This window comes from Camellia sinensis, chromosome 3 (genome assembly GCF_055761805.1).
Source record: "Camellia sinensis isolate YWXY chromosome 3, ASM5576180v1, whole genome shotgun sequence".
In the NCBI taxonomy this organism is placed as follows: Eukaryota; Viridiplantae; Streptophyta; class Magnoliopsida; order Ericales; family Theaceae; genus Camellia; species Camellia sinensis.
The window spans coordinates 72,649,951-72,671,579 of record NC_138963.1 but is presented as its reverse complement, the minus strand read 5'-3'; the positions used below and the strand labels follow the sequence as shown (position 1 = coordinate 72,671,579).

The 21,629-nt window shown below is 33.9% G+C and overlaps 2 protein-coding genes across 2 annotated transcripts; one reads left to right on the top strand and one right to left on the bottom strand.

Moving 5' to 3' along the window:
* Nucleotides 1–11,001: 11,001 nt before the first annotated feature.
* LOC114292648 (biogenesis of lysosome-related organelles complex 1 subunit 1) lies at nucleotides 11,002–13,621 on the top strand. The gene is made up of 3 exons (XM_028236658.2): nucleotides 11,002–11,295; nucleotides 11,398–11,603; nucleotides 13,196–13,621. The coding sequence occupies exons 1-3, from the start codon at nucleotides 11,136–11,138 to the stop codon at nucleotides 13,283–13,285; spliced, it is 456 nt and encodes a 151-aa protein (XP_028092459.2). The 5' UTR covers nucleotides 11,002–11,135; the 3' UTR covers nucleotides 13,286–13,621.
* A 420-nt stretch (nucleotides 13,622–14,041) lies between these two features.
* Nucleotides 14,042–21,097, bottom strand: LOC114292643 (cationic peroxidase 1). The gene is made up of 4 exons (XM_028236647.2): nucleotides 20,934–21,097; nucleotides 19,001–19,192; nucleotides 18,491–18,656; nucleotides 14,042–14,621 (listed from the first exon to the last, which is right to left on the bottom strand). Exons 1-4 carry the CDS (start codon nucleotides 21,084–21,086, stop codon nucleotides 14,236–14,238), a joined length of 897 nt encoding a protein of 298 aa, XP_028092448.2. The 5' UTR covers nucleotides 21,087–21,097; the 3' UTR covers nucleotides 14,042–14,235.
* Nucleotides 21,098–21,629: the final 532 nt, after the last annotated feature.

The window sequence follows — 21,629 nt, the reverse complement described above, 5'->3', positions numbered from 1 at the left end:
TCAGGGGCTCAGGAAACAAGGGAGAAGAGAAGGTGAAGAGAATGGGTGAATGGTTCAAAAAAGAAAAGAGTGTTTTGTGAAATAAGAGAGAGAGAAAAGGCGGGAACTGTACAAAATTTCTGTAGGGCGGCGTGACAGTTGGCCACAGCTTATCAGAGCTTGCCACGTGTCACTGGAATGGGAAGCGTTACAGACGCTATGATTGAAGAGACGTTTTTGACTGGACAAAACGGAGCCCGGAGTAAAATTAGCTCGGCTTAAAAGTTCGAGAGTTTTTAGCTCGGCTGGAGAGGCTAAAGTATTTTTAACTCGATTGGAAAAGCTTAAAACGACGCCAGCTCGGCTGGTGGACTAGTAATCCCAATCATGCTATGCAGATGGAATTAAGGGGCAATTGATAGGGCAATTTTTCGTAAAAATTGGGCCGAGCTATGTGATAGGCTTCGTGGCCCAAAGTGCCAAGGACTTGGTGAAAAGGCCGCAAGGTTACTCCGGCCCAGGAGAGACAGGGTTACTCCGGCCGAGGAGAGGCAAAGCTATTCCGGCATAAGAGGGACAAAGTTACTTCGGCACAGTGACTATAAAAGGTACTTCGGTCCGAAAGCAACTTGGAGTTGTGCCGGTCTTGGGGTTATACCGGTCGAAAGTCGTTGGTTCGGTCTAAAACCGTACTATGGGTTCTACATGGAAAGCCAAGATAAGAAAGGGAAGACAAAAGAACCGAACTATGAATGAGTTCGGTCCGCTCGGTGGCTCAGTATAGCCAAGTTTTATTTCGGTCGAATGGTAGTTCGGCCATGGAGGAAACCATCCCACTTGGTTTAAGCAGTGGGGGAGGGTGTAAAAGGATAAGCATTATCCTTAGGAGAATGAATCCTAGGAGGACTCTGTAGGGAGAAATAAAAGTCCTATTAGGATTATGCCATTCGAAACCTATAAAAGCTCACAAGCACCACCTTGGAGGAGGTAATTGAACATAATTCTTTCTGAGAGCATAAAACTTTGTCTATTTGTCAAGCTTACTGACTTAGGCATCGGAGAGGTTTCCGGCACACACCCGCCAGCTAGCTTACGTTTGTGTTTTCAGGTGATAAAGCGACGTCGTACGGAGGAGCGTGGACTTGGTCAACAGGATTATACGAGGAGAATTATTTCCTCCCCGTACAATGTGAGTAATGGTAAAAAAATAAAAATAAAAATTGTGAGAAAGTCAAATCACACTGAATTTAAGTTTTGTTTCTCACCAAAAGTAATGAGATTTGGTGAGAAATCAAAATTATTCTTTTAATCATAATCCATCCAAATAAGAAGCTAATAAACTATAATAATTTCTTTTATTTTCTCACCTCTAATCATTTCTTTTCTTTTAAGTTGTGTTAGGTGGGAGGATTTGGACATGAAAAGGGAAAATAAGTGTAAAACTATATGAAATATATGTATATTTTATTTATATTTCACTTACCTTTTCTCTTTTATTTTTTAAATTCATTTTCAAATCTTCCAACTAAATACGACGTTAATACAGTATGAATGCAGGACATGAAAGAAGAAGATGAGGGATATATATATATATATATATATATATAGATGGATTGGTGATTGTTTAGAATAGTCACATTCATACAAGAAGATGTAAAGAATAGACGCATTTGTTCTGAAAACGAAACAATAACAGATTATGTTTCTTCTACAAAAATTAATTAAATAAATTAATATAATTTTCTCCAGCAAAGATTTTTATCCTTCTTCAACCAAAATTCAAATAGTGATCTATGGAATCAGTTTCTCATTCACTCCCCAAAAATTTTGAACAAACTAAAATTTGTTATTCATATCTACTCATGGAGGTGAACAAATCGCAACGTCAATTTGCGACAAACGACATGTGGAACCCATTTTGATTTTAATTCAAAATTTACTAAAAAATCATTCTGTCAAAACCATTTTATGTAACAAGTGTTTTGTTTGTGTGAGTATAATCGAATTCTTAGTACACTGCACAAAATATGGAGATGCATCGAGGTAAGATTTTCTCTGTGTAACATTGTTAGATCAAGATAGAAACATGTATGTATAAATCAAACTACAAAGAGTGGGATTGTTCAGTACAATTTATATGAGATATTTACATATATATATATATATATATATATTAGGAGATTATACTAAGCAGTTTAATATAGCTTATGTTTATATTTTATTAAGTAAAAATGACTAAAGTAAGTTAATTATTTTTAATTAGTAGGTATCTTTTCCTTTTTTTAATAATTTACAATAAATTGTAGCAAATATTATGCAACAAAATCAATCCATTTAAATCATGGAATCAATCCGAACCAAACCATTTAAACACGGTTCAGTTTGATTTGGAACTACGATTTCATATGATATGTTCATAAAACAAATATCAAACATTCACCAAACAAACTAGTATCAAACAAACATTGTTTAATTTTAATCTATCCATAATTTTTTAACATATAAATATATTTTTCTACCATCAACTTAAACAAACATAATATCTATTAAATAAACATATTGTGCAACAAGTAATAAGTATAAAACTTCCATTAAATAAATATTGTCATGATAACAACAATTACAAAACTAAAATTATGCTAAATAATTAAAAAAATCAATTCTAGCGGGATAGATTAGAGAAGAGAAAACTGAAATGATATGAATTTCGATTTGGTTTTATATATAAGAGGGTATGATTACATGCATCAGGGTATATAATAGGTATATGGGTTAAGTAATATAAGGTATGACTCAATTCTAATCCGGAACCATGGACTTAAATCTGGAACCGATCCACGAAGACCGATTCTCTAATTTTTCAAACCATAAATGAACCACGGATTAGAAAAACCAAACCAAGCCTACCGGATTGGACTGAACCAATTCAATTTGCAGATTTTTCAGATTCCTTATTCAATCCTAAACATTATATTGGTTCAAGAGAGAGAGAGAGAGAGAGTTGCTATTTATCCCTACCATTTTACTTTGGCCCCCCATTTCTTTGAATCCTCACCTAACAAAATGAGTCCCTTTCATTTTCTCTTTAAACCCCTACCTTAATACAAACTATATTTCTAATCCCAAGCCCAAACCCTAGCTTCCACTCCTAACCACCACCTCCTGGTTACACTACCGTTGCCTCTAGCAACCAATCTGCAACCTATTCACCAACAACCTATTTCCATTCTCCATTTCCAACCACTCACTTCTCTATCTTTGTCTCTTTTTCTTCTTCTTTTTCACCTTTAAAGCCCTAACCTAACCCCCTTCCTTGCAAGCACTACCACCATCCACCAACACTTCATTACTCTAAGACCCACGCAACACTAACCTCTATCGCCCCATATCGAAGCAACTAGTTTCCTCCCTTCACCTAGATCAAGCCTTTATTTGCCTAGATCTCTTCTTCTTCTTCAGATCCACTGTCTACCACTTACCCTACTATTTTCTCCTCATTCCCTTTTTCTTCTTCTCTCCATCGTGACCCAGATAGCAACCTAGATTGCAACCCTTCGCCCCCATCATTTCCCACCACCGATTTCTAAAAACCCCAGGTGTAGGGTTATTAAGGTTTCAGAAGAGGTGAAAGAAGATGAACAACTGGCGATAGAGGACAATCGACGTTAGGGGACGACCAAAGGTAGACGGGCGACTGAGAGTATAACAATTTTGGTTTTAGACCTGACTCATTTGATATTCTGAATTCGGGTTTCATGGTTCTGTATTGTTGTTCTTGCCTTACTTCTCTTATCTGTCCTTGAATTTGACTATTAGATTGTAGTGGTTGCATTTGGAACAGATTGTGTAGCAACCCCGACCTATGATTAACTGTTAAACCATGATTAAGAATCTCTAACAAGTAATTAAGGTGAAATGTTACATTAACTGCATGTGTTATATGTTATGTGAAATTCTATCTGTTTTGCGTTGGATTATGTGTTTGTGTTTTTGCTTTGTTCTGCGAATTGAAGGTCTTATCGCCATCCGATCACGAAATTGACTACGGTTATGTATTAGTAGGAATTTTAGGACATTATGGTAGGTTTAATTGAATTTCAATTCGAAACGAATTAAATTAGAATAATTAATGTTCACTCAAGCCTAATTAATCAATTCTCTAATAAAGTCTATATAAGGCATAAGTGGACCCTTGACTATATTTTACACTCTCTCATTTTGTTGTCTTGAGAACACAAACGTGAGAAGAGAATGAGAGGAAAGCTTGAGAATTGAATTCAACAAACAAATAAGGAAAGAGATGGATTGCTAAACATTGGAAGAGACTTTGGAGGATTTTAGCATTCTAGAGCAAATAAGCATCTTAGGTAAGGAATCTGTCACGACCCAAACCCGCCCCTGTAGGTTTAGCATCGTAACCGGCCAGTAATCCTTGGATTACCAAAGGCCTTTGACAGATTAGCAAATAGTAAGGGGCTACAGAAGTAATTATACAAAATAGACAAGGTCCAATGAGCTGTGATGACATACATGGGACAAACGATTTCAAAACTTATATATATATACATGAGCGTGTCAGTCGAAGGACACCAATATTTACAAACATTTACAAAAGTGTAATTCCCAGGACCCGACTTTACAAAACAGACAGAGACTAGCATAAGTACAAAAACAGCCATATAACTAGACTTCGATCGGAACCTCCTCAAGAGGCACAACGGTTGGTAGACAAAAACAGAGGTGAAGGCCGTCAACTCTGGCCCTGATCACGTGCTGGCTCACCTACATATATAATATAAACTGTGAGCGAAAACTCAGTGAACAATAACAGAGTAAAAGGGTTTCAATGAATGAGTCCGTACAGATTCAGAAATCATAATTCACAATTTGTCCAGATCATATACAGAAATCATGAGGTATACATAAATATACGTGATACATCCATTAGCATTAACGGAGCAGATACAGAACAGATGCAGACACGTGAGGGTTACGAATAACCAGTTCCTTAAAGGAACCTCCAGATCCGGGTGACAGAGAGTAAACACGCTGAGCCCCTATGACGGGGCCTCCGGTACAGGTAACAGAGTGCAGACAGATTAAGTTCCATAAAGGAACTTCCGATACCGGGTAACAGCCAATAGATATCACATGATGCTAAGGATGTCACGAATACATAACAGAAATTGGACAATCATTCATTGTACAGAACATATCATTTCAGAAAATAGATCTTAATTTATCACACAAAAAATAAGTAAAGTTGAACATATCTTTACTATGTTATTACTCACAGTTGGCCTTGAGACAGATAGACGGAGCAGGTTGGTCAAACAGTACGCGGCACGTGACCTACATAACATATAACAGACACACACTTGAAGCACACGTTCTAATTGTTCATAACTTACTTCGTTGGCTCTTAGTGTGTTTCTAACCTTTAATCCTCATTATGGAATCTTAAACATGGCCTAGGAATGCCTAGGATGGGGTGAGGATACAAGAATGCATTGGAAAACATTTCTTAAATTTGCTGAAAATAAGGTCTACGATCGAGCGGACATGCAGACAATGAAGCCCCACTCGAGCACGGACTTCCTTGCTCAAGCGGACTGTAAACCCAGACAAAAGTACTGGATGCGAGTTTTTCACGCTTGACGGGCGCTCGACCTACGCTCGAGTGTAAGACTCAGAACCTCGCTCGAGCGTGGATTCCCTCGCTCGAGTGGACTGTAAAACACAAGAACTTCTGGGTATATGCATTTCACGCTCAAGCGTAGAGTTCCACGCTCGAACGGAGTGCATGTACTTAGGGTGCATGTTCGAGCGTAAAGTTCCACGCTCAAGCATGGATCAAATTTCTGGAAATTCCAGATTTGATCACTAAGCTCAAATTCGACCTTAAATGCATCAAACTCAATTTTCTTGGACCAAAACTTTGGAAAACACCTAGAAACTCATAAAACAACATGTTTAAAGCTTCATTTCAAGAAATCATGGCCTAAGAGTAAACCAATTGTACAAAATTCAACTTTAAACTCAAAATCAATTTATGAACATAACATGCATGTACATTTTTGAGCTAAGGCTCTCCAAAACATGATAAAATGCTACTAAATAACATAAAACTCATTGTTTTCCTAAAATTAAAGTGAACTCAACACATGCATGAGGGAATTCTTGAAAATCATCCTTCAAAATGCTATGAAACATGCATGCATGCATGGATTGACCTTCCTCTCTAGCCCTTAAGCTTGATTTTCATATCTTATAGCTCAATTAACTTGAATTCATGCATGAACAACTGAAATTCATAAACAAAAGGGTGAATTTCCTACCTCAAGCCTTGAATTCTAAGTGTAGAGGCCCAATCTCCCAAGTCTTCTTCAAACTCCTCTAATTTCTAAGCAAACTTTCTTGTTGAATCAATTCTCCCAACTCTCCCTCTCTCTCTCGGTTCTCTCCCTTAGAATGAGCTCAAATATGATCAAAATGAATAAAAGAGGTGAGTGGGGCTCAATTAGCCTAATAAGTAGTAATTTGTTCAAAAGTAAACAAATGGCATTATTTTAATCAAATTTAATCGTTCCGAACCGAATTTTAATCAAACCTACCATAAAATCCTATAAATCCTAACTAGCACATAAATCAAGTCAATTTCTGATTCAGACGCCGATAAGGCTTTCAATTCATAACCCGAAACTAAAACGTGAACAGATCTTTCCACACCGAACAGATAAAGACACAAAAATAATGCAACACACATGTAAATTAATTCCAAATCTCTCCTAAATTACTGTTAGGCATAATTAAATACGGATTAATATTAATCAGAGGTCGGAGTTGTTACAGAATCAAACTCTTAGTTGCATACTTGAGTTAGTTCATGTAAGAATTTAAGTGAAAGAGATGGATTAATTTGATAATTGAGCTAGAATTGATGAATTGGAACTTGATGCATGTATGCATGCATAGTTCATGGCATTGTAAGTTGAATTTTAAAGAAACCTCACATGCATGTGTTCATCTTGCTTTTGATTTGAGAATTCATGACGTTTACAACCAAAGTATCTCAATAGTTCATGATTTGGAAACTTTGAAACCAAGATCCTTCATGCATGTTATGTTTTCAAAGGTTTGAGCTTGATCTTTAATTCTCCATGTTTTCCAAGATTACACAAGTTTCCTTAAGTTTTTGGCCCAAGAAAACATGAATCTCAACTTGGAATTGGAGTTTTGAGCTGGGAAGAGCAATATGGAAATTCTAGATTCTATACTCTCTGCTCGAGTGAAAGAACCTGCGCTTGAGCGACCACTCTGTGATCTTGCACTTCCACTTGAGCGATCAAAAGTTGGCTCGAGCGTGCAATGCAAGCTCCCAGAAGTTTACATGTTTTGTAAACTGCTCGAGTGACAAAAGTTGTGCTCGAGCGAGGACTTGAATCTCATGATCGAGCGAACATCGAGTGACAAAAATCAAGCAACCAGCACTTTTGCAAAGTTTACAAACCGCTTGAGCCACAGAAGTTGCGCTCGAGCGACCAGTCACATTTTTTAGCCTCCGCTCGAGCGAGGCTCCTGTTTTCAGTGACTAAGTGTTGAACAACATGTTTTGGCATCCTCATTGCATCCTAGGCATTCCTAGGCCAAAATTAAGACATAATAATGAGAGTAAAGGCTAGAAACACACTAAGAACGAAATGACATGAGTTATGTACGATCCAAACGTGTGTTTCAATATATGTATTTGTTATGTTTGTGTCGGTCACGCGCCGTGAGTTATTGGTCCATTGGTTTGCTATCAAGTTATCTGTGAGTAATAACTTAGTAAAGTTATGTTCGATATAAAATACTTTTTGAATATTATGATATGATATGAACTGTGTTTGAATGGTTGAAAAGAATGTGTTGTGATTACATGAATGATGATCCACTTCTTTGAAATGTAATTGTGGTATCCTTAGCAGAGGCCCTCGTCCAGGGGACATAATACTGTGGCTTATGGTCATGAGGCCCTCGCCCGGGGGAGATAATACCGTGACCCAGGTCCTCGCCCAGGGAAAACAATACCGTAGCACAAGCTCTCACCCAGGGAAAATAATACCGTGGCCCACATATGAGATATGTTACCTGGTACCGGAGGTTCCAATGTGAAACTTAATATGCTTGACCAAACAGATATGTTTAATGCTAACGGAAACACCACTCATGATATGAATATGTTTATGACTTTGTTTTTTATACAAATATGCTAATGCTTTTGTTCAATAAGAGATTTGAAAGTTATATCAATGACGGACATCATTCATTAAACCCTTTTACTCTATTATTATTCGCTGGGCTTTCGCTCACTATTTATATTATGTATGTAGGTGACCAGGCGCGTGACCAGGCTTAGAGTTGATGACCTGGCATCTTAGTTTTGTCAGCTAGCCATTGTGTCTCCGAGTAGGTTCCCTTTTGTGAGTGAGTCAAGTCTAAATGGCTTATGTTTAAAACTTTGTCTTCTTTTTGGTATAGAACAAGTTCTGTTCATCTGTACACTGGGCTAAGTCCCACTTTTGTTTTATCTGTATATAAGAGTGATGCACGACTAATGTATATATATATATATATATGATGTCACATGTGTGTTATCAAAGTTTAAAATTATCTGTCCCATTTATGTCTGCGCAGCTCAATGGACTACGTATAATTTTTGTATATTTGCTTCCGCAGCCCCTAATTATATGTTATTCTGTTCAGAGGCCTTTGATAATTCAATGATTACTGGTCGGTTACGACGCTAAACTTATAGGGACAGGTTTGAGGTCGTGATAGATTGGTTACTTGGTTTTCAAACTTTTGTTGTCTAGAATTTTACTTTCCCGCTTGAGCGTCACTTCTTGCGCTCGAGCGGGCTTTATGAACTCTCAATACTTTTGCAGGTCTATAAAACTACTGGAAGAGTGTATTCTACGCTCGAGCAGCGCTTTCTACACTCGAGCAGTCTCTGCTCGAGCGGCATTTCTTACGCTCGAGTGTTGGTCTGCTGTCTACAAAACTAGTAGAAGTGTGTCATCTGCGCTCGAGCATCACTTTTTACGCTCGAGCGAAACGACTTGTTGTGTCTGGACGCTCAAGCGTCATTTCTTGCGCTCGAGCAGACTGCGTGTATATCAGTTTGTAATCAGGCCATTTCTCTTCACTTTTTTCATCACTCTCTCTCTCTCTAAAATGTTTCAAAACCCTAGATCTAGAGCTTCTCTCTATAAAACTCTCTCTCTCTCTCTCTCTCTCTCTCTCTCTCTCTCTTTCTACATTTTCATCTAGATTTAGTGATTTCTCTACCCGTGTGCCTTTGTTAAAAAAGTAGAGTATCTCAAGGGCTACGTTTTCATCCCAATAAAGTTGGGTTTCGGCTTCATCCGGGTTTCTTCCTACTTTGCTCGTTCTCTAGCTTTGAGGTAGGGATTTTCTACACTTTTCTATAGTTTTTAACTTAGTTATTTGTTTTGTATAAACAACATTGTGATTTTGAACAAACCTAGGGTTTTGGTTTAAAATTAAAAGAGGGGTTTCTCTAAGGTATTCTTGAGAAGGGTTATGGGAGTGAATATGAGATTGTATTGTGATAAAATTGTTGATTTTGATGCTTGGGATGGATTTTGGAAAAAGAGAAGTTTGCCCTAAATAACTCAAACATTTGTTTTGTACAAATAAATGGAATTGGTATTGAAAATGTGAAATTGGATGGACATTTATATGAATGGTGGAGTTGGATATGTATTATCTCTCACCTATAGAAATTTGGATAGTTTATCTATCTTAGAGATTATATATCTGTTTAGAAATATCTGTCTTGGGCTATCGGTGGAGGATAGTTATGATTGTTGTAGAAATTGCATTAGGATTAAGCAAATCGAAACTAATCTCTCATCCGTTGTCATTGAATATGACTATGTTTTAATACATTGTAAATGTATGAAGTTTGGGAGAAGAAAGGGGATGTACTTCATGTGTAAGAGAAGAAGGGAATGTACTCTATTGAATTAAGTTGGCCTATGTGTCCAGGGTGAAAATCCTGAAAACCGCGCGTATACATGGGTGCCGATTCTTGCGGACGAAATATCTGTAAAATAGCAAATATAAGTGATTGTATGATGGTTGTACTAGTTAGAAACCTATTATGTTGTATTCTTAGCTTGGTCATTTGAATGAGATGAAATTAATTTTATGAATTGAAATATATAGTTGGTACTACTTGGTTTGCAAAAGGATTATGAAACGGTTTATCAATAGCATTGCATGTGCATATTATACTTATATCTTTGTTAAGATTCATATATGGTGTTAGATTATTTCAACTGGGTTTTGACTCAACCTATGTGGAAAAAACATTTTCAGGTACTAGTGATATAACTCCACCAAGGACTTAGCTTGGGAGGACTGTAAAGCTGAATGCTCAGCTTTGTTATTTTGCATTTACTTTTGGTATAAGTCTAGGGTTTTAATTGTATTGAGTTTAAGACTCACTTTTATTGTAACAAAGAACTATCTTGGAAAGTGTAAGTCTTTAGAGCACTTCTTATTTGTTTAACTTCAATTTTTTTTTTGGTTAATTGTGACATATGCTATACACTCAGGGTTAGGCATTGTGAATGAATACTGTATATGTTTTCCTTTTTGTAATCCCAATTAGATTTAATAGAAGATAATTATTTTACTATTATTGTCATTTATAAATGTTGTAGAGGGATGTTGGTAATTATTTTGGGATGTTATAGAGAGAGATAAAGAAGACTACCGAAGGTGATGGGAATGGCCAGTGGAATTAAGGTTAGAGTTTGGGACATTAGGGTTAGAAGATTAGAAATAAGGGTAGAAATAGAAATTTATATTTGGACAAAATTGAAATTAAAAAAAATAAAAATAAAAATAAATAAAGGGTCAAAAAAATAAAATAAGTGTAAATAGAAGCCTTAAAAAAAATTACTTAAAAAAATATGACCATTTTAGGTTGATCCAAACTCACCTTGAACTGAAAATACCAGACCCAATAACGGTTGCGTTAAACCCAATTAGGATCAATAACCATGTAGATAGACAGACAAGCTTGGTTTGAGAGTAGCTGACCCGGTACCAGAGAAAACCCAATCCGGAACTCCAATTCTGGAATGTATTCCCCACAGCTACCCCTGGCGCGTACGCGCGTGTTATCTTCTTCTTCTTCCGAGATGGAGGAGAAACCAGACTTGTTCGGAGGTTTGGAATCTTCGCTGCTTCATCTCATCAACCTTCACAACAACTCCTATCTCCTCCTCCGCGACCACACTGGTTCGTTCGTGCTTTGTTTTTTTCTCTCTCACACCTAGGGTTTTGTATTTCTGAGGAATTTGTGGATTTTTTTTTTTTTTGTGATGGTTTCGAAACACACAGAGAAAGCGAAGAAAGATGCGATTCGAAGCGCGATTCGAGTTTCGGATCTGTTGGTGGAGACTGTGAATGGAGGAGTACAAGAATCGTTCGTGAATGAGAAGCGAATCGAGCTCGAGATTCGGTCTTTGGCGGCCACAATCATGCGTTTCGCTAAGCAGACTGATCAGTGGCTTAGTGTTTCTCGTTCTATCAACACTGCTATCAAGGTCCCCAAATCCACTTCCCTCTTTTCAATTTTGGTTCATTTTTGCTCATTTTCTATTGGATAATAATTAAATTACTCTGTATATTAGTTGTAGTAGCTCTCAATTGTGACTCATGAATTGTTTTACATGTTTTCATCTTGGTGCATACCCTGTTTTTTTGCGCTAGTTAGGAGGAGTGTAAACAGTTCGGTTCGGTCGGGTTTATGGGAAAATTTGGCATCCAACTGAAGTTTCAGTTTTGTTAATTGAGGAACCTAAACCATCTGCATATTAGGGTTTGGTATCGTCAATTTTTCGATATTGATTCATAATAAACTTTTTAAAGTGTTTTATAAAATCTATAGAATCCTATATTTGGAATAAATGACTGGGAATAAATAAAGAGAGATGGATCATGGATGGAGATGCTCTATAAATATCTCTCCTTCTAACTTTTATTGTAAAATGTGTACCATTGGTGTTTATTATCTTCTAATAATACTAAAAAATATTACAACATAATAAGTATTAAAATATAATGTTTCGGTCAGTCCATTCAATATCAGTTGTAAACAAATTTAAAACGAAACAGGCCATACCTTATGAAAAACTGACTGAAAACTGAAATTTTGGTCAGTTTCACAGTCGGTTCAGTTTCGTCGGTCTCTCTTGCACCCCTTAGTGTAGTTCAATTATTACAACCTCTTGTTAGATTGGCAAATGGAGGTAGAGTTGGTTCCACACACACACGCACTCAATTCTTGGATGACTATGTTTGTTTGCTTAGCTACCATAGCTCAAAGAATAGTCATGGCCACAACTGCAATTGTTGAGTTAGCATAGGCCTCACTAAACGGACTGCTACTATAGATTACTACCCCATGACAATTTGTAGTTTGTCCCCCGGTACAGTTGTGACTTTTCCATTTCATATTTCACATGCATCGGAATTAGGATTCTAATTCAGTAGCTCTTTTAATCTTTCTCTTCTCAGCTCCCACGTCCTTCCGGTGGCCCCGAGTGTTAAATGAGAATTCGAGTCTTCCGTGGAATTCAAATTAGATTATCGTGTCTTGCATTGAATTTCAAGTTATCTCTTGCAATTCTGATGGCATGTAAATGAATTTATTGTTTCCCATTATAGGTTTGAAATAATTCGAGCTCATTTCCTCTAGTTTTGATACTTTTAATGATGAATACATTCATAAAAGTAATGTGAAACACAATGGGCTTGTTCAAATTGACATTCAAATAAACAACACATTTAAAATCTTAACTTGTAATCTATGAAAATGACTGCCTGTCAGAATGGTTGTTTATAGTTAGAAAAATCTAGATATAATGATGAATAGGTGTGTTATTAGGCAACAGAGCTTGGGTAAAACTGTGAAGTTATAATACAAATTTGAATTGAGAAATTATGGAGTCCAACTATATACACGGGTATGCTTCATTCTGCGTCCAATCTTTTTGTTTTAGGATATGTTTATGAAGAATGTGATAAGCTTTTGATTCCTTACTTTATATGGCTTCCGAATGCACCATAAATTGGAGAGTTTGGTGTGGGATTAGCTCTTGATTACCGAGATTGAGTACGGGTTTGCCTTGCACAGGAAATTGGAGATTTTGAGAACTGGATGAAGACCATGGAATTTGATTGTAAAAGCATCAGTGCTGCAATCTGCAACATTCACCAAGCATAACCTCCCAAGGCAAGTGCTCAAGCCCTTTTATGTATTTGTGTTATGTAAACTAATGGCGTGGATCTATTGGACAAGATTTAGCAGAGGCTTGAAAATCTTCTGGATATATTTTTCTTTTCTTTCTTCCCTCCCGAAAAGGCATTATCCTTTTGTTGTTTGTGGTAGTTCCTTGCATTTATTTGTGGGGCTGGAATGGATTTGACATCTTCTTCTGGGTCCATGGTCCTTTTCTATGATATTTATGTGTATTTGCTATAAGCTATAAAATATTAGGTTTTGAGGTATTAGACTTTGGGAGTTTGTTGTGCAAATCTATGTGATTTATTTTTAGTCTCATTTTATTCTTTGAATGCTTTGTAACCCACCCTTGTATGTATGAAGTTTTTTTGCCCAGAACATACAAGAAAGAAGAGTGTTTGATTATTTTCTGACATTTTGCATCTTTTATCCAGTGTTACACATATCCTTACTGTTTTAAGTTATTTTAAGGCCACATATCAAAAACTAGACTTATCAGCAGATCGGACTTGGACTGGATCCAGAAAAATCCAATCTGATCCGATTAGTCATCCATTTGAATCCAAATTTAACAAATTTGATAATACCCAATCCAAATTTGAATCCATTTAAAATCATTTCAGATTGGATTTGTCAGAATTCACTCTGTTTAAAATTGGATGGATTCTGATGTAGCCAGGTAATGGAATTGGATATATTTTGTTAAACTAGAAATCTTGAGCCTCCAGAAACAGCCTCTCTAGTAAGCTTCTCGTCTATTATTTGCACACAACACAGCAATCATTCTTCACACATCTTAGAAAACAGAAACTACACAATTAGCAAAGCCCATGAATACAGTGATATACTTTGCTTTTGTATCACATTATTCAAATCATGGACCAGATCAAAAATAAAATAAAATAAAATAAAACATACATCACAGAAGCACCTTAGTTTATTTTCCTGCAATTCGTTCGAATCTGACCACTGCTTCCGGTGAGAGGGCCAAGGTTCCCCATTTTCACAATGGCAGTGGCAAAGTCGGTGTAGAAAGTTGCAGGGCTGTTGCTGTAAGTGGTGACCAGAGAGTCGGTGGAACCACCATTGAAGAGTTGTTGGTCCGAATGCAGGAGGCCTTTGTTGGTCACCAAATTCTTGAAGTAAGCGTTGTCAAAGATGAGAGGGGTGGTGGCGTCAAGTGCAGAGAGGTTGGTGTCATTGCCTGAGGCTGGACAGTTGAATTTGCGGAAGGTTGCGAGTGACGAATCAATGTTGGTCTCGTTGTAGATGCGGCGACGGAATGTTACACAACCAGCTTGGCCTATTGTATGAGATCCTGTTCAACAAAATCGAACCAAGGTTAAATATCATGCGTCTACATGGCTGCTTTATTTTAGGTGGCAAAACGAATCAAGTTATTTGAAATGGATTTATGTTTGTTAAAATATCTTTCGAAATGGGTTTGTTATACAAACAAGTCAAGTTTAAACACAGTTTAACCACGTTGTAAGTTTTCAAACAGAGTTTTAATAATCTATTACTCGGCATATTAAACTTTTAAACTTATATGTACTATAAAATTCAAGCTAAAAGATCTCAACTCATGTTTAGATCATAAAAAACTTGTTCGAGATTAGATTGTTATATAAATAGTAAAACTTGAACACATTATGAAGCTCATTAAAATTTCAAGTCAAATTTGAACAGCTTATTATTCAGTTTGACTTAGTTCATTTGCAAGTTTTATACCTAAAAATACTTGGCCCTAAGTCCTTAATAAGAATATGAAATAAATCAAATTGTTTAAGTTTGACTTGTATTAGCTTGTTAAAAATTCATTTGCAAACAACTTGTAAATGTTAAAAACAAAATTTGAACTCATTTTAAAACTTGTTAATTTTCTCAACTTGGTTGAAACTTGTGTAGATAATTTATATGCATCATAGAATTGTATAAAATAAAATAAAATAAAAATCAAATTACTTGAGCTAGGCTCGTGGTTGATTTAATTAAAATTTATTTGAGATCATCAATTCGAAAATAAAAAGCCAAAGTTGAACATTTTTTATAAACTTGTTAAGTTTACAATATTAGCTTAAACAACTCACCAAACTTACCTCATTTACTCCTAGACTTACCTAATAGCATATTTAGGAGTAACTGAATTATAAATTAAAAAGAACTCAAAGGTTAACCCCTACTAGTGTAAAAACTATGCATTTTCCATAAAAATTAACAAATATATATAACGTGTAATGCTAGAGACCTACAATTTGGATCTCTAAATTATCCACAATGACGTGTTAAAAAGATATATGCCCTATATAATTGAATATATGATAAATTAAAAGTTGACATATATCCTATCCTATCATTATAAATCAAATTGTAAGAGTTTTTTTTTTTTTTTTGGTAGGTATTAAACATTTTTCATATATAATTGTGATTCCAAATCATTTGAAACAATTCGAGAAGTCAAAGAAAATAAAAATGCAGTTGTCAGTGCTGATTTGTATGTGAGAAAACAAAGTTGTGTTGCATACAAACTATTCCTTTATAAAAGGTGTGCACGCTAGTAAACGTGTATTGGGAAATTTAAGTCAAAACTCTTTCATTGGATCTTTATTTGGTGAAAAGGACCATTCAATTTATTTTTTTTCATAAATTTCTTACGGAAAAAACACATAATTAAGTAAGAATAAAGTAAAATATTTTTTTTCTTGGACAATATTACCAGAGTAACATGTTACTATCAAATAAACAAAGTAACATGTTACTGTTATTGTTTACGTCAATTTCAACAGTAATAATTTGTTTTTTTGTTTTTGTTTTGTTTTGTTTTGTTTTGTTTATTTTTTTAAAGAATTTCATAGTCAATATAGATCTTATTCGATAGTTTTTTATGAGAGAATTCTAAAAATATTAATTTTATTAAAAACCGACATCTATATCAAAAGTTATATCATTTTAAAATTTAATATTTTAATAATAGTGACATTTGTTAGACTTTTCAAGGAAAACTTTTTATACTTATCCTTAATACATTAAAATGTTATTATGAGGGTGTTTTGACTAAGGGATGGTTTGAGACTATCTAAATAAGTACACTTTTTGACTTTTTATAAAATATGGGTTGGGTATGGGTTGGGTTTGAAGTGATGTGTTAGAGAGGTGATATGATTTAAATAAGATGATATAACTTAAATAGAATAGTAACTTTTTAACTTTTTGACTTTTTTAAATCATGCTAAACAAGGCCTAAATCTCCCTGTTAAAACAGGCAGTTACAAATTTATGGATATTTGTTTTTAAATTTAGCAGCTGAAGTTGCAGTTACAGAAGGACATTTTGAGAAAGTAAAAAGTTTTTGTGGCATGTTGTGTTCATACTAAGTTCAGTAGACTTTATATAATAGTATATGTAGACTTTTATATAATAATATAAATTGTATAATTATATATATATTTGAAAATGTGAGTATTAATGGTGGATTGGATCCTATATATCTATATCTATATATATAATAAGAAATTCTTTTTTTTCCATGACTTGTCATTTCTTTTTCTATTTGGCCCTTAGCTTATTTTGAAATTATTATTTTGTCTTTTAGTTGGTTGGTGAAACAATTTGAGCCGTGACGTTTTGGAAATTATATTAGACATTTTGGTTGCTTTAGTTGGGAAGGTTTGTTTTGAGTTGCCTATTTTGCCCTTAGTTTCTTTGAAAATTTCTTATTTTGTCTTTTTATTTTGTATAATTTACTAATGGTATAACCATTTGAATGAAGATTTTCTCATAAATATGCAAATATTCTGGTCAATTATAATACATAAATCTTTTATTTTTTTTAACAAATTACAAATACACCCATAATGTTTGTTTAAAATATAAATTAGTCTTATAATAATACAAATTATAACTATCGTTTTTTATAAATTTTAATTTAACCTAATAATTAGAAAAAAGAAGAAGTAAATAACTACTCTACTACGCAGTAATAAATTATTAAAATTGTTTATTGAAAAATATTTCTCATATCATTAAAAACTGTTAATTGACTTAATGCTTTATTTATTAACAAAATGATTAACTGAAAGATATTTTTCATATCATTAAAAATTGTTAATTGATTTAAGAATTTATTTATTAATAAAATTGATCATTTTTTATGCGAGTATGATTTTTTTTATTAATAAAATAGGTCATTTGTATATATATGTATTCGCTTTCTACTTCTTTATTAGTTTAATTTTTTTTAAGATGGGGAATTATCTTATCTCTTTTACAGTGCCGCCTGGGCATGGGCCAACAAGGCCATGGCTTAGGGCCCCTCAAAATAAACTAAAAAAAAGGCCTCTTCTATTATGGTTTAGTATAATATATTAGGTATGTTTTAAGTTCAAAAAAAAATTAAAGAAGGTCCAAACTAACTTAAAATAAATTGACTCATTAAAAAATTGAAAGACCCATTAAAAAAATTAACATTATTATCCATTGAAAATAGACCAAAAAAAAAAGGATCCCCTGTTATTATAGTTTATTGTAATATATTAGGTATGTTTTAAATCCAAAAAAAAAAAAATTAAAGAAGACCCATTTAAATTGACCCATTAAAAAATTGAAAGACCCATTTAAAATAATTAACATTGTTATTCATTGAAAATGATTTTGAAAAAAAATTAGATTATGCAAGTATGATTGATTTATTTGCTTCTAAAAATGCAAGAAGAGTGAGAATCAAGCGACACTTATTAATTGTTGTAATGTAATACTAAGTATTTTTTTGTGATTTTGACACAAATCTTGTCTTTTATCTTCAATTTTTTTTTTTTCATTTTTTTTCATTCAATGAAAAAAAAATGTAAAGGGCTTCAAAAATTTATTAGTTGATTATTGGCTTTGGACCTCAGAAATCTCAAAGCTGGGCTTCCTCTTTTATACTAAAATGTATACTTTATTTTGTTTATTTTTATGTCTTCACACTTAATCTTACTGAAAAAGAAAATAATATAATTATGTTAAAACGATAGGATTTATTATATTTTTCTTATGACTATTTATAATATAATTTATATAATTTTATCATATATTTAATAATTTATTCTATTTAATTTTATAAAATAATATTTTTATTTTTAAAAATTATTAAAATACAGAACTTAAATATAGCGTAACACGGTGTCTGTGTAACTAGTATATATATACCTGAAAGAGCAACCATATCTGTAGTAGTAAAACCTTTGTTTGAGAAGGCAGAAATGAGGTCACTAAGATCCATGAATGGGGATGGCAGCTCACTGTTTGCACTGCTTAAGCTTGCAGTAGTTGAGTCTCTTCTCCCTAATTGAACTGTCCATGTTGGCCCACCCAACTAAAATCCCAATAAAAAAAAAAAATACATACATATATATTACCAACGGAGGAGGAAAATAAAATCAAACCATTAATATCATCTATACATAACATCAACACATTATTATAAACAAATTGCAAATTGTACAATTTTTTCTTTTTCTTTTTCTTTTTCTTTTACTTTCCTTTTTTTTTTTTTTTTTTTTTTTTTGGTTGGAGAAAAGTTCAATTTTTTCTTTGTACAAAAGTAGTATTTGTGAATTTTATTTATTTTTTAAATGAAGACGTAGCCAATATTTTCATGGTCAATAATTTTCAAAGTAAAATGAAAAGAAAAGAAAAATGATATAGAAGTATGCTTACAAATACAACAGAATCGCGAGCAGCAATAGCTAAAATATCAGCACAAGAGACAACTCCAGGACAGATACTCTCGAGTTCAGATTTAATGGAATCAATAACATCAAATCCTCTCAATGAATCTTTATTTGGGCCTGCTGTCTTCTCCCCAGTAAAACTTGCAGTGTCATCTAACAGTACAGATGCATCACATCCCTGTAGGAGGAGGAGCCATACACCATGTTACCCCCAGAAAAATGATAAATCCTATAATTTCCATTGCATTAAAAATATATATAATATAAGAGGAGCCATACACCATTTCATCCCCAGAAAAATGATAAATCCTATTACTACCATTGCATTAAAAATATATAAAATATAAAATAAAAAACATGGAGAAACAGAAATATAACCAAGTGGGTTTAACAAATTGGAGTAAGTTTAGTTGGTTAGAATTTTTACAACTTACTAGGAAGGGTTCAAGTATTGCGTAGGATCCAAATTCCCTAGGCTAGGAACTTCAACTAAGCCTATTAAAAAAGAACTACTCAAACTCAACGTATACTCGGTTCTTTAAAATTCATTTGAAATCGATTTGTTACGTAAACAAGTTAAATTTATCAAAATTGAATATAATTTTAAACTCATTAAATTTTCAAATTAAGCTTGAACCTACTATGCAGCTCAATAATTTATATACACTATAAAAAATTAAGCTACTGGAGCTCGACTCATGTTTGACTCATTAAAAACTCATTTAATATCAGCTCGTTATGTAAATATGTCAAGTTTGAACATAATTTTAAACTCGTTAAATTATCAAACTAAGATTAAATAATTTATTACTCGGCTCATTTTCAGCGCTAGGTTCACTGTACTAAGAAATTTATGCAAGCACTTTTTCATGAAAAAAAGGAGGGAGTTGAACTCTTATGTTAATAATCCTTTCAGGCTAAAAACATATAATACTGGGTAAACTAACAATTATATACATAGAAGCATTGCATGATGATGATGTGGATCTTTCAAATAAACAATCTTCATGCCTCATGTAACTTCATATAAGAGTACTTAATGCTAGTAAATGCATACAATCTTTTGAGGACTTTTTCATTATAATAAACTAATTGACCAAACTTATGTTTTTTTTGTGTGTGTAAAATTGTACATATTTCATGCAGTTCCTACAATCAGGCGGATCCCCTCTAGTCCAAAATCTGGACTGGAGGGCGTTGTTTAGGCCCATGGGACTCATCTCGAGTTCCGTTTCGATAATCTGAATTATTTATTTTGTCGAACACTTCATGTATTTAATTCACACAAAAAAAATTGAAGTCGATCGGATAAACGTAACCTATTTAATTTACAGCGCTTGTCACAAAAAAAAAAATTTAATAGATGGCAATTGTACTTTTAAAAATAAATCATATGTGTTTTTGTTGATAAATGCAATAAATTGAATAAGTTATAATTATCGGATTGACCTAATTTTATGTATGAATAAAATACACGAAATGCATAACAAAATGAACAATTCAGATTATCAAAACAATGCCAGAGATGAGCCCTACGGGCCTAAAAGGTGCCCTGCAGTCCAGATTTTAGACTGAAGGTATCTGCCTCCTTGAATAAACATAGTTAAAAATTGAATGAACTGTTGCTACTTCCCTATGGGCAATCAAGTGACATGATAATAGCTTGTTAATTAACAGTGGATAATCCTAAGCCAGCCAAGATGCTACGCTAACTTGTAATTATAAATAGTAAAGCTTCGTGGACAGATAAATTTGAGCCATACAGTGATCCTTTTTTGCATATTTTTACATGCTTGTAGCACTACAGAATTCTAAACGTTTAGCGCATGCTTACATGCATAAGAGATCTTAAGAGTTAATCTAATAAATAACAATTAACTTTTGCTAGAGAGATACAGCGAGAGAGAGAGAGAGCATGCATTGACAAAGCAGTCGTGGAAATGAAGACGGAGCAGGGAAGCGCCCATGCGATGCTCCTTGAAGACTGCATTATTCACCACACTTTGAATGGTTGAGAGAGCTCTTGGGCAGCTCGATGCATAGTAATTTGAGGACAATTGTGCAGAGGCCATTCCATTTCCAAACACAAACAAAAACAAAAACATAGAGGAACACAAACTACAATGATAGTAATAGTATGAATTATTAGATCCCATGACCATCTTAAAAGAGTTGTAAAATATTAATGGCTAGGTTTAGTTTTTGTTGTCTTTAGCAAAGCTTAAGGAGATGCATGCATATATATATTTATAGATGCTTTCCTAGTTGAATTGTTTGACATTTTTGTCAATGTCTATAGGTCCAACTTGCAAGCCACTGCTTAAAAAACTGACTAAAAAGAAAGTGGAAGAAAATTAGGAGAGAAAGCAACTTCTGTAGTTTGATTCTTTAATTTTTTTTTTTTTGGATTCAACTTAGTTTGATTCTTTAATAAAAAAAAATTTAAGTGCTCAAAATTTGATCATAAAATCGGACATGACTATTTTACATGAGATGAAACTTATTAAATGTGTGATTTCATCCAATATGACAGTGTTGTGTTCGTTTTTGTAATCAAATTTTATGTACGTAAAACAATTTCTTTAATTCAAGACAAGTACTTTTTGAAGAAAAAA